The sequence below is a fragment of the Cervus canadensis genome, chromosome 11 (genome assembly GCF_019320065.1).
Source record: "Cervus canadensis isolate Bull #8, Minnesota chromosome 11, ASM1932006v1, whole genome shotgun sequence".
Lineage (NCBI taxonomy): Eukaryota > Metazoa > Chordata > Mammalia > Artiodactyla > Cervidae > Cervus > Cervus canadensis.
Genome location: NC_057396.1, coordinates 74,348,479 through 74,362,615, shown reverse-complemented (window position 1 = coordinate 74,362,615; position 14,137 = coordinate 74,348,479). Strand labels below are relative to the sequence as shown.

Here is a 14,137-nt window from a genome sequence, read left to right as displayed (position 1 = left end):
TTTTTTTGTTTTTGTTTGCTTGTTTCATGGGAACTTAATAGAGGCTAGTGTTTCCTTTAAGGCCAGAATGACTGATTAATAGTGAGTATTAAGAAAGTCAGATAATGTAAGTCACAATAAATATTTGGATTCTTTTCTAAGTAAATTGTAAAACATTGATAGGATGTTGGGTAGGTGGGTAACAAGGGAACCAAAGTAGAAAACTTGGAAATAGAGAGAAGAGGTAAATTGAACAATTGAAAGAAGAAAAAAGATAACATCTGTGACATAATTTGTGTTACACTAGGAACAGGAAAGGGATTTGATTTAGGTCATACATGAACGGTCTGTGGTATTCCCTACTTTCTTCAATTTAAGTCTGAATTTGGCAGAAAGGAGTTAACGATCTAAGCCACAGTCAGCTCCCAGTCTTGCTTTTGCTGACTCTATACAGCTTCTCCATCTTTGGCTGCAAAGAATATAATCAGTCTGGTTTTGTTGTTGACCGTCTGGTGATGTCCATGTGTAGAGTCTTCTCTTGGGTTGTTGGAAGAGGATGTTTGCTATGACCAGTGCATTCTCTTGGAAAAACATTATTAGCCTTTGCCCTGCTTCATTCTGTACTCCAAGGCCAAATTTGCCTGTTACTCCAGGCGTTTCTTGACTTCTACTTTTGCATTCCAGTCCACTATAATGAAAAGAACATCTTTTTTTGGTGTTAGTTATAAAAGCTCTTGTAGGTCTTCATAGAATGCATAGATTTGGACTCCTTGATATTGAATGGTTTGCCTTAGAAATGAACAGAGATCATTCTGTCGTTTTTGAGATTGCATCCAGGTACTGCATTTTGGACTCTTTTGTTGACTATGATGGCTACTCCATATCTCCTAGGGATTCTTGCCCACAGTAGAAGATATAATGGTCATCTGAGTTAAATTCCCCCATTCCAGACCATTTTAGTTCATTGATTCCTAAAATGTCAATGTTCACTCTTGCCATCCCCTGTTTGACCACTTCAAATTTGCCTTGATTCATGGACCTAACATTCCAGGTTCCTATGCAATATTACTCTTTATAGCATCAGGCTTTTCTTCCACCACCCATCACATCCATAATTGGATATTGTTTTTGCTTTGGCTCCATCTCTTCACTCTTTCTGGAGTTATTTCTTTACTCATCTCCAGTAGCATATTGGGCACCTACCGACTTGGGGAGTTCATCTTTCAGTGTCCTATATTTTTGTCTTTTCATACTGTTCATGGGGTTCTCAAGGCAAGAATACAGAAGCAGTCTGTCATTCCCTTCTCCAGTGGACCACATTTTGTCAGAACTCTCCACCATGACCCATCCGTCTTGGGTGGCCCTACAGGGCATGGCTCATATTTTCATTGAGTTAGGCAAGGCTGTTATGTGTGTGATTAGATTGGTTAGTTTTCTGTGATTGTGGTTTTCAGCCTGTCTGCCCTCTGATGGGGAAGGATAAGAGGCTTATGGAAGCTTCCTGATGGGAGAGAATGACTGAGAGGTAAACTGGGTCTTGTTCTGATGGGTGGGGCCGTGATCAGTAAATCTTTAATCTGATTTTCTGTTGGTGGGTAGAGCTGTATTCCCTCACTGCTATTTATCTGGAGCCAAACTGTGGTGGAGGTAAAGAAGATAATGGCGACCTCCTTCAAAAGGCCCCATGCACACACTGCTACACTCAGTGCCCCCAACCCTGCAGCCGGCCACCGCCGGCCCACGCCTCTGCTGGAGACTCCTGGACACTCACGGGCAAGTCTGGGTCAGTCTCTTGTGTGGTCACTGCTCCTTTCTCCTGGGTCCTGGTGCACAAGGTTCTGTTTGTGCCTCCAAGAATCTTTTTCCCAGTCCTGTGTAAGTTCTGGCAGCTTTCTGATAGGGTTACTGGTGACCTCTTCCAAGAGGGCTTGTGCCATACCCAAGTCTGCTGCACCCAGAGCCCCTGCCCCCGCGGCAGACCACTGCTGACCTGGACCTCTGCAGGAGACGCTTAAACACAGCTCTGTCAGTCTCTGTGGGGTCTCTGGGTCCTAGTGCACACAAGGTTTGTTTGAGCCCTCTGAGTGTCCCTGGAGGTAATGCGGTTCGATTCTAAACGTGAATTTGCCCCTTCTACCATCTTGCTGGAGTTTCTCAGACCTTGGATGTGGGGTCTGTCCTCACAGCTGCTCCATGCTATGCAACCGCTGCTCCAGTGCTGCAGCTAGAAAGTTCAACAGTACCTGAACCGTGAACTTCCAGATGTTCAAGCCAGTTTTAGGAAAGACAGATATCAGAGATCAAATTGCTAACATCCCCTGGATCATCAAAAAAGCAAGAGAGTTCCAGAAAAAACATTTACTTCTGCTTTATTGCCTATGCCAAAGCCTTTTACTGTGTGAATCACAACAAACAGTGGAAAATTCTTCAAGAGATTCAAATACCAGACCACCTGACCTGCCTCTTGAGAAATCTGTATGCAGGTCAGAAAGCAACAGTTAGAACTGGGCATGGAACAACAGACTGGTTCCAAATAGGAAAAGGAGTATATTGTATATTGTCACCATGCTTATTTAACCTATATGCGGAGTACATCATGAGAAACACTGAGCTGGATGAAGCTGGAACCAAGATTGCCGGGAGAAATATCAATGGCCTCAGATATGCAGATGACACCACCCTAATGGCAGAAAGTGAAGAAGAACTAAAGGGTCTCTTGATAAAGTGAAAGAGGAGAGTGAAAAAGTTGGCTTAAAGCTCAACATTCAGGGAAGATCATGGCATCTGGTTCCATCACTTCATGGCAAGTAGATGGGGAAACAGTGGAAATAGTGGCTGACTTTATTTTTCTGGGCTCCCAAATCACTGCAGATGGTGACAGAAGCCATGAAATTAAAAGGTGCTTACTCCTTGGAAGGGAAGTTATGACCAACCTAGATAACACATTAAAAAGCAGGGACAGTACTTTGCCAACAAAGGTCCGTCTAGTCAAGCCTACGGTTTTTCCAGTGGTCATGTATGGATGTGAGAGTTGGACTATACAGAAAGCTGAGTGCCAAAGAATTGATGTTTTTGAACTGTGGTGTTGGAGAAGACTCTTGCGAGTTCCTTGGACTGTAAGGAGATCCAAACAGTCCATCCTAAAGGAAATCAGTCCTGAATTGGAAGGACTGGTGCTGAAACTGAAGCTCCAATATTTTGGCCACCTGATGGGAAGAATTGACTCATTGGAAAACACCCTGATGCTGGGAAAGATTGAAGGCAGGAGGAGTAGGGGACGACAGAGGATGAGATGGTTGGATGGCATCACTGACTCAATGGACATGAGTTTGGGTAAACTTCGGGAGTTGGTGATGGACAGGGAGGCCTGGCATGCTGCAGTCCATGGGGTCACAAAGAGTCGGACATGACTGAGTGACTGAACTGAAGGAACAGGAAAGACTTTTGTGATCTTTTCACAGTTAGGTCATTGCCCATGACATTTTTCAAATATTAAACGATATGATTTAAAATGAAGTGATCAAAGTGATATTTTGAACATATTAAGTTTTAGTTACTTATGAGACATTTATAAAACATTCAGGCAAATTAATATTTAAGTCTGGGACACATTTGATGTGATTAGTCTTACAGGTACTTAAGAAGATGTCAACCTTGATAGGTATACTATACTTTTTCATTTATTTCCAAATTATTTGTTAAAGGTTCTAAGAAAAATTTCTAATATGTTCCTTAATCAACCTCCATCCTTTTACCTGAGGACAACCCACTATTTTGAGATTCTAGCTTTTTTTTGCCCTCAGACACTGAGCTACAAAATATTGCTTCTGTGTTCCCCCTATCTCCACCATGCCTCTTTTTTTTTTTTTTTTTGTCTTGTTTTCTCCATGTTTACAATTTTTAGTGTTTTGTCTGCAATTGTCAGTCTTTGTATTGTCTCCCTTGGCAAACATATCAACTATCAACCCAAACAAAAACTTCCAAGTTATATCAGCTCCTGTATTTCTGCTGAAGTCTAATGCCTCACTGGCTATATACTTTATCTTAAATTGTAAAATTGCACTTCAAAAAACAACTATTTTAGATCACAAACATTCTATTCATCCTCTAATTTTCTTATTCAAGGTTCCACATTGAAGTATTTGGCAATTTCTGTAATACTTTGCCATCCTAAGCACCCCCTTTTTCTTTCTTGGGTCTAGACTTCCCTGGGTCATTAACACAGTCATTGACTGTTATCTTTAATGGTCGCTGTGCCATGATTCTCAGATTAGCTGGTAGGCAAATGGCAGGATCACAACCTTTTGATTTATTAATTCATGCATTCTAAGCTTTGCTTTTTAGAATAATTGAAGTATCTTTAGCTTCATTTTCAATACATTCCACAATCAGGTTCATATTATTTTTCTTATCTTACTACCTTATACCAGGATACATTGAAAATCTGAAAATAAAATCCATAAAATCAGATAATTTAGTTCACAATAAATATTAGAATTTTTTTTCTAGTAAATTATAAAACTGATAGGTTTTAATGTAGGTGAATAATAAGGTCAGATTTAAATTAAAAAAAAAGATTATTCTTGTTGTTATAAAGATAATGAATTATATAATTGGAAAGGATAGAAATTGTATGATTGGAAGGGGTAGAAATTGGAAGGGAGGAGTAAAATTTTAAGAATAAGTTAAGCAGTGTTACAGCATTTCTGGCAGAAGATAATGTGCCAAAGTAGGGAATTTGGATTTTATTAGGATCTCTGGTCTTTTGTATCCATATTCATATTGATTCTTCAAATACATAGATTGATGAGAGGTACCTTATTATCTGAAAAAAAGATTGCTCATCATTTGCAGTAGTTACCCCATGCTACCAGAAACTGAAAATGAATGTTACCTCAAATAAGGCTATAAAACTTGAACTTGTAGTATTGAAAAATGTCATTCCTGATCATACTCTAGGCATTTTCAGTCTTCTTATGAGCACTAATTAGTAATAGGAAGGCTAAAAGAGAGGGAAATTATCTTTAAATTAGCAACAATGTTTATGACTAAGGAGGAGTAATTATATATATATATATATATGTATATATATATGTAGTAATTTTCTCCATGTACTTAGAAATTTATCCTATAAAAGTATAAGGCCTGTTTTTTTTTTTAAGTAAATTTATTTCAGATATTTTATTTTGGGTTACTTGAACTAAAGGCATCCCAGTAAATGAACATTCTCTTTCTTCCTGGGTTTCTCCTTGAGAATGTTACAGAAAGCCTTGTCCTATCAAACCAGAAATTTAGGGGTCTGCAGTTCTTAATGTTTTGATCCTGTTTATGCACTGTTTCTTCAAACTGAAGTCTTCTTTCTGAAAACTTCTTGAGTAAAATGTCAGATTAATTTTATTGTACATAGATGATTTATCTAAATATATATTATTATAGCATTGGTGATATATTATGTTTATATATATATATAATATATTCACCTCTATTGTATTGAATATATTACCAGAGTTAATGGAAATTTTCTTGAGAAAATTGGTGGTATATCACTGTATTCTCAAAAAGAATCATCATTTAAAGTTTGGGTGATTCTGTACTCAATCTTCCTGCACAAGTTTTTTGTGTGTATGTGTGTGAAAGATGAATTTTTCATTTTAGTTAATATTGCAGAAACAAAACTATGATATAATCTCAGTGAGCAAAAATCCATTTTTCAATGGTGGTATAAGTATACAATATCTAATGTTACCAGTTGTAAGTTTGAAATATAAACAGCTAGATCATTTTTAATAACCTGTTTTCTCCAAAAATGTTATAAATCTTAGAAATAAGCTTTACTTAGTATTATATTATTTTATCATACGTAATGTCTGACGCCTTCCAAAATGAAAGTGAAGTCATGCTTTAAGGTGTAGATTTCAATCTTTTGAAGGCCATTATACCAAAATAAGATAAATATTTTCTACCCACCTCTAAGGCACATCTGTTTCAGCCTCTCAGTGAGAATGTCTACGTGACTGTGTTGGTGAGAGTTGGTGGCGCTCTCTGAACGTTTGAGAACCTAACTAAAACACAGATGATTCTGATATCCACAAATTGTCTTTTGCATCCTATGGGAAGATGCCATTTGAGATTTGCTCTTTCATAAGATCTCCCCAGAGGAGTTCAACCAGACATTCTTAAGTCTTCTTCTTTTTTTTTTTCTTGGTGGCAGTATGACCTATATTATTGAAATGAGTTCAACTCCATGAGGTCTGATTAACGTGTACCTATCAAAGTAACTTCGTTGTATTCAGCGACTCATTACCGCAAAAATGCAGACCAAAGAGCTAGAAACCAATGGACTAACAATGAAATAAAAACAACTCCATCTACACATTTTGTTTTCATATGACACTATTTCTGTTTGTTTCTTACTTTTACTACAAAGAATGCAATTTAGCACAGTCATTATTTCAAGAATAGGATAAATTGGATATTAAAAGTGAGGCTATCTCCTCCAAAAAATATTCTATACTAAAAATATTATTTTAATCCTTTCTTTATAATTGTATTTCCAGTGAAAAAATGTAGAGGATAAATTCTAGGCAAGGATCAAATACAATATTTGAAACTAAAGCCTTTATTTAGTCTATAAATTTCCTATCACATAATTGTTTTAAACACTAAATACTTTAGACATATATTTTCATGCATTTAAAAACTAAGAGAATCATGTAGAAAGAAAAATGCCCAGGAGAAATGATCAGCTTTGGGGCTTAATTTCTCTTTGCAACAACACTTTTTTGGTGTGTGTGTGTCATATTATTTTCCCCTTTAGGCCTTAAATTTAAAGCTGGAAGTTGGAGTAAATGACAAAATGTGATTTATATAAAGTATGGATACATGCACATGGAACAATCATGTATATTTTGTAAGAACACAAGAAAAGATTCACATTAAATACATTGGGATGGTTATCTAGTAAGGTTTTATTGTTGTTTAGTTACTAAGTCATATCAAAATCTTTTGTGACCCTATAGACTGTAACCTGCCAGGCTCCTCTGTCAATGGGATTTCCCAAGAAAGAATACTGGAGTGGGTTTCCCTTTCCTTCTCCAGGGGAACTTCCTGACCCAGGGATCAAACTTGTGTCTCCTGTATTAAAGGCAGACTCTTTACAATTGAGCCACTGGGAAGCCCACCTCATGGGGTAAATAAATAAGATGAAAAATGTATTCATTTGCTTAAGCAGCTATAACAAAAATACCAAAACCAGGTTTCTTTAGATAAAAGAAATATGTGTTCTCAGTTCTGGAGTCTAAAAGCCCATGATCAAGGGACTTCCCTAGTGGTTCACTGGTTAAGACTTCACACACAGGAGGTGTGGGTTTTATCCATGGTCAAGGAGTTAAGATCCCACATGCCTATGGGCCAAAAAAAGCAAAACATAAAATGCAAGCAATGTTGTAATGGATTCAATGAAGATTTTAAAAGCAGTTCATATAAAAAATGTCTTCCCTGATGGCTCAGCAGGCAAAGAATCTCTTGCCAATACAGGAAGTACGAGTTCAATCTCTGGGTCAGAATATTCCTGGAGGAGGAAAATGGCAACCCATTCCAGAATTCTTGCCTAAAACATCCCACGAACAGAGGAGCCTGGAGGGCTACAGTCCAAAGGGTCACAAAGAGTCAGACACAACTGAGCAAATAAGCACACATATCAAAAAATCTTAAAATAAAATTAATAAATAAAGTCTACGAATAGGAGGTTAGCAGATCTGATTTCTTCTGGGGCCTCTCTCCTTGGCTTGCATATAGATGGTCCCCTTCTTGCTGTAGCTTCATGTGATTGTCACTCGGTTTGGGTACATCGAAGTGTCTGGTGTCTCTCCATGTGTTTTAGCCTCTTCTTATAAGGACAGCTATGATATTGGATTAGGGCTCACTTTAGTAACTTGTTTTAACTAACTACTTCTTTAAAAAGCCTTATCTCTGAATACACTTAGATTCTGAGATACTGTGGATTGAGCCTTCAACATACAAATTTTAGTGGGACACAATTCTGCCCACAACAACTTGGAAGAAAAAATAAATAAAGAGAAGAGGTTCTGCCTGGCCCAATAATGAAAAAGTGTCACAATCTGAAAAACATAATTTGAGGGTCTTGCTGTAGAAACCTTGCTTCTTGAAGTCTGTTCTGATGAAGTCAATTCAAGGTATTAAGTTAATATTGTCATGAGAGTATTATCAGTATAGAGAAATACTGTAAACTATGTATACAATTTGGAAGTTTATGCAATGAGTTATAGATATATATTTAATATACTTTTATATAACCTTTAAATCTTTGTCTATACGGACTATATAAAAATTCTAGAAAAGTGTCTTAAAAAAGTAAAAATAGTTTTGAAAAGGTCATATTGCATTTTAAAGACATTAATACGGTATATTTTAGGCACAATAGAATATAAAAAAATGTGAAGTATGCATGTCTGACCTTGAAAAATGATGGCTTGCTACTACTGCTCCCAGTAAGAGAGAATTTCCACCATCCTCAAATGTTCCTCAATGTCTCTTTACAGTGAATTGGTCCACACTCTATCACAAAGCACAGTACTTTTTATTAGCATTTTATTTTTTATTTTAAATTATTATGCAAATAGGTAATTTACCAACAACACAGTTAGAATGTGGAAAAGCACTTATGCATCTATTTTATAAACAAAAAGCAACAGTGTATAATGTTGTAAGTACAAAGCTATTTATTACAGCAATTTTTATAGTGACAAAGAAATAAAAATCTGCAAACAACTAGGTCCATCAGTCAAAGAATATCCAAACAAAAAGAGATCAATGTATACTCCACAGCTGCATGCTGTGATAAAGTGACAAACATAATTATTCTAAGGGTCCTGCTATAGAAATCTTGCTTCTTGAAGTCTGTCCTGCTGAAGTCAATTCAAGGTATTAACTTAATATCATCATAATAGTATTATATCATGTATCACTTTATTAATTGCCATGCATTACTGTATTAATTTTCAAAAAAAGTTTAAAAAGAAACTTTTATTAACTAAGAAGGATAATGTGATGCATTCTCAAATTAGGAAAGTAAATTGTAGGGAATATGATGTATCATGGTTTTTTTAAGGCTTTCCTATGTGGATGAAACTAAAGATGCTTTTAATATTATTTAACTTCACTTATGGATTGTGAAAAGTAAAGGAAATGATATAATTTGGGGAAAATATGTGACCAAAAATGTCTACAGTACAATATAGAGTGTTGCTCTAAAAAATAAAATTTATTCATGACAATAAACATACTTACAGACAGGGTCCAAAGGTACTATAACAAGTAAAATTAACGTTCTTGGAGGATGCAATCATGTGCTTTTTAATTTAATTTTTTATATTTTATTTCATTGATTTATTTTAAAAAGTTAAATTTTTTCTATCTTTATAATGTTAAAATTAATAAATAAAATTTGTATATATTTCCAGTGTGCAAATATGATATTCTGATATACATGTATAAAGGTGAAATATTATCAGAATCACCTAATTAACATATCCATCATCTCACAGGGATAGTTTTTTTTTTGTTTTTTCCTTTTGTGGTAGCACTTTCTTAATAAAGAAAATCACAGTACATTAAAGAAAGGGCAAATAAATAAAATACATGGGTCTAAGATAAGAGACTCTGGTTCACATTTTGATTTAATTCCCAAAAATTCTCACTTTGAATGCTAGAATGAATCAAAATAACTGGGGTAGTGTTTATAACCTTTTAAAAATTGTCTGCTCAAACAACTAGGGTAGCACTAATGTGTAAGGAATCTGCTCATTTGTTGTGTGTTAGTCGCTCAGTCATGTCTGACTCTTTGCAAACCCATGGACTGTAGCCCACCAGACTCCTCTGTCCATGGAAATCTCCAGGCAGGAATACTGGAGTGGATAGCCATTCCCTTCTCCAGGGGATTTTCCCCACCCAGGGATTGAACCCAGTTCTCCCACATTGCAGGCAGATTCTCTATCATGAGCTACCAGAGAAGCCCTGAGTAAGTACAAAAGATGAAGCATTTTGTTAGCACAGAGTCCATGCAAAATACTGGATCTGTGTATACAAGCTGATGAAGAAAGCAAAATATACACGATGAAAGGTCACTTAACCCTAGAGTGTATCAGTAGTCTCTAACCTAGGTTATCATTGCTATGAATTTTCAAAATATTTATGTCACTTTAGTAAATGACTGTATACACACAATCCTTCAAGCTAGGCTTCAGCAGTACTTGAATCAAGAACATTCAGATTATAAGCTGGGTTTAGAAAAGGCAGAGAAACAAAAGATCAAATTGCCAAGGGAAATTCCAGGAAAAAAAAAAAAAACAAAAAACATCTATTTCTGCTTCATTGATTAACTGAAAGCCTTTGCCTATGTGGACCACAACAAATTGTGGAAAATTTTTAAAGAGATGATAATGCCAGACCACCTGACCAGTCTCCTTAGAATCCTGTATGAGATTTAACAAGCAACAGTTAGAACCTTACATGAAACAACTGACTGGATCAATGTTGGGGAAGAAGTACAACAAGGCTTCGTATTATCATCCTCTTTATTTAACTTATATGCAGAGCACATCACATGAAATGCCAAGCTGGATGTTACAAGCTGGAATCAAGATTGCTGGGAGACATATCAACAACCTCAGATAATAAGCAGATGATACCACTCTACTGGCAGAAAGCAAAGAACTAAAGAGCCTCTTGATGAGGGTGAAAAAGGAGAGTGAAAAAGCTGTTTGTTTGTTTTTTTTTCATTTATTTTTATTTGTTGGACGCTAATTACTTTACAATATTGTAGTGGTTTTTGTCATATATTGACATGAATCAGCCATGTATTTACATGTATTCCCCATCCCGATCCCCCCTCCCATCTCCCTCTCTACTCGATCCCTCTGGGTCTAAAACTCAACATTCAAAAAATAAAGATCATGGCATCGAGTCCCATCATTTCATGGCAACTAGAAGAAAAAGTAGAAACAGTGACAGATTTTCTCTTCTTGGGCTCCAAAATCATTGCAGACAGTGACTTCAGCCATGAAATTAAAAGATGTTTGCTCCTTGGAAGAAGAGCTATGACAAACCTAGATAGTGTATTAAAAAGCAAAGACGTCACTTTACTGACAAAGGTCCATATAGTCAAAGCTGTTGTTTTTCCAGTAGTCATGTATGGATGTAAGAGTTGGACCATAAAGAAAACTGAGCACCAAAGAACTGATTCTTTCAGATTGTGATGCTGGAAAAAGACTTTTTAGTGTCCCTTGGTCTGCAAGGAGATCAAACCAGTCCATCCTAAAGGAAATCAACCCTGAATATTCAGTGGAAGGACTGATGCTGAGGCTGAAGCTCCAATACTTTGGCCACCTGATGTGAAGAGCAGACTCAATGGAAAAGACCCTGATGCTGGGAACGATTGAGGGCAAAAAGAGAAGAGGGTAGCAGAGGATGTGAGGGTAGGATAGCATTACTGACTCAATGGGCATGAACTTGGGCAAACTCTGGCAGATGGTGAGGGATAGGGAGGTATGGTGTGTTGCAGCCCCTGGAGTGTCAAAGAGTCAGACACAACTTAGTGACTGAGAAACAGCAACAACAAGAATATGACCAAATAACTCAGTTTTCTTGACTCTGCTAATCCTAAATAAACTTTTATCAGGAGGCCAACATAAACCAAAACTAACTATAGTGTGTGACTCTGTCGGGGGAGACTCAGAGTTAACCAGTAGTCTTCTCATAGTTTTTAATTTAAATATCTTCCAAAATCCACACTGTATCCTTGAGATAGAAAATATTAACTCAATCTGACTGATTTAATTCTGAGAGGCACACTTTATTTTCTATATTGCATATGTTCTTGAAATAACTCATTCTGTTATAATCATAAGCTTATTCCCTTTCTTTCCTCTTGTCTAATCTGCACATTGTTCATGGTTTAGTATTCTTTACCTTTAGTACAATGCCTGCTTGAACATATATATCACTAATTTTTGGTCCATTGTACTCCATTTTTACTAATAAATACTTTTTTTAACCTCTTCAAGTCTGAATTTGACCAAAAATTTGGTATGATTTTCCTTATTTCTAAATAATATAGATTCCAATGTGATCTTGAAAATCACTTGAGACTTAATCATCTGACTACCATGTTTATTCAGGTGACGTGGAGAAGAGTACTGGGACATATGAAAGGAAGCATTTTATCCTGAAAAAGATGAAACAATATGGTAAACATTTTTATTTTTGATGCTTTCATTGGACTGACAGAGCATTATACAATGATTTTGGACCCACATTTTCAACTTGTATTAAGATATTAGTTGGGAATTTTGCATCGATTAGTAAAAGTTCTCCTCAGAGCATCTTTCACTTCTTTGTTCCTTAGACCATAGATCAGCGGATTGAGCATGGGGATCACCAGAGTGTAAAACACAGAGGCCATCTTATCAACAGCAAAAGTATGGCCAGACTTGGGCTGCAGGTACATGAACAGTAACGTTCCATAGAACACGACCACCACTATCAGATGGGAGCTGCAGGTAGAGAGGGCTTTGTACCTCCCCTTAATTGAGTTCATTCTGAGAATGGCCACGAGAATGAACGTGTAGGACACAAGAACAATCAAGAGGGAACAGAGCAAATTGCAGCCTGAAAAGATCAAGATGATCAGTTCTAACTCATGTGTGTCAGAGCAGAGCAGAGATATCAGAGGGACAGAGTCACAGTAAAAATAACTGATGACATTAGAGCCACAGAAGGACAATTTAAACAACTCAGTGGTGAGAAGTAGTGCCACGAAGATGCTGTAGAGGTAGGGAGGAAGCACCAGCCCCCAACGCACTTTCTGCGCCATGATGACCACGTAGAGAAGAGGTTTGCAGATGGCTACATAGCGGTCATAGGCCATTGCTGATAGAATGAAGAGTTCAGTGATAATAAAAATCTCAAAGAACGCCAGTTGGGTAGCACACCAATTGTAGGAAATCGTATTTTTGTGCACCACAAAGTTGACCATCATTTTTGGGCCAATAACAGTGGAGTAACCAAGATCAGTAATTGACAAATGTCTAAGGAAAAAGTACATAGGAGTGTGTAGCTTGGAGTCCAAATGGGTCAGGATAATCATGCTCAGATTGCCTGTCACTGTGACCAAGTAGATGACCAGGAAGATTCCAAAGAGAGGCGCCTGAAGCTCAGGACTGTCTGTGATCCCCGTGAGAACAAATTCAGTCACCTTGTGCTTGGCAGTGTGATTGTGTTTCTCCATGGGGTCCATCTTGGCTACCTGGGTATAAAATCAATACTTTGTATTTGCAATGCTATCATCTAGGAGAATTTAATACATGATATGTGAGTCATTTTCTTTGTCTAAAATTATAAATACAGATTCATCTTCCCATCAGGTCAAGACCACACCTACCTATATTCACATTGTAATGTAAGTGCATAATGATCAGCTTTTTAAATTGTTATGTAAGTTCTGATATTAACCTTTTCATTGCTGAGAGGATAGATTTCAAAGATACACATCTCAAATAAACATATTTCTAGCTAAACAATTAGATAAGTAGCTGGGCTTTCCTATCCATGAAATTCCCCTTTGAGAAAGCCCTGAATGATATAAGTAACTGCCAGCTTGATTGACCCTGCTTTTCCCTTTCTGAATTTAATAATTCCTGCTCTTATGTTTTAAATTAACCAATAATAATTTACTGTAAGCTCCCCGCCCTTGATCACAATAAAGGCAGAACCATGCTGTCTTCCCTTACGCTCATTCTTTCTCTCTTCCTCCCCTCAACCTCTCTGTGTGGCCTTGGGCGTGTCATGTACCCTCCAGAATGTGAGTAACAAGACTTGATTTTCAAAGTTACCTGATACTGAGATGCATCTTGCAATCATAAAAGAGTCACAAGTACTGGTCCAGCCACAGCACTAGCTCTGACCAGGGAAATGTCTGTACAGCTCACCACAAATAATAGGACCCACTTGAGTGCCCACAGGCAGTCCTGGTTGATAGAATCACTATCAACAGGCTGAGATCAACACAAAACACATTCATTGAAACTTTGGGAAATTGTGCTTTAAAGAGACAAGACATTTTGAAATGATTGCTTTGATA

General features: G+C 37.0%; 1 protein-coding gene across 1 annotated transcript; it reads right to left on the bottom strand.

The window, feature by feature from the left end:
* Positions 1-12,334: 12,334 nt before the first annotated feature.
* Positions 12,335-13,294, bottom strand: LOC122449364 (olfactory receptor 8K1). Its single transcript, XM_043480877.1, has one exon. It carries the CDS (start codon positions 13,292-13,294, stop codon positions 12,335-12,337), a length of 960 nt encoding a protein of 319 aa, XP_043336812.1.
* Between the last annotated feature and the right edge of the window lie 843 nt (positions 13,295-14,137).

What these genes read in the sequence shown, in the direction of transcription:
- LOC122449364 (XM_043480877.1), bottom strand. Translation starts at nt 13,294, where the DNA reads ATGGACCCCATGGAGAAACACAATCACACTGCCAAGCACAAGGTGACT.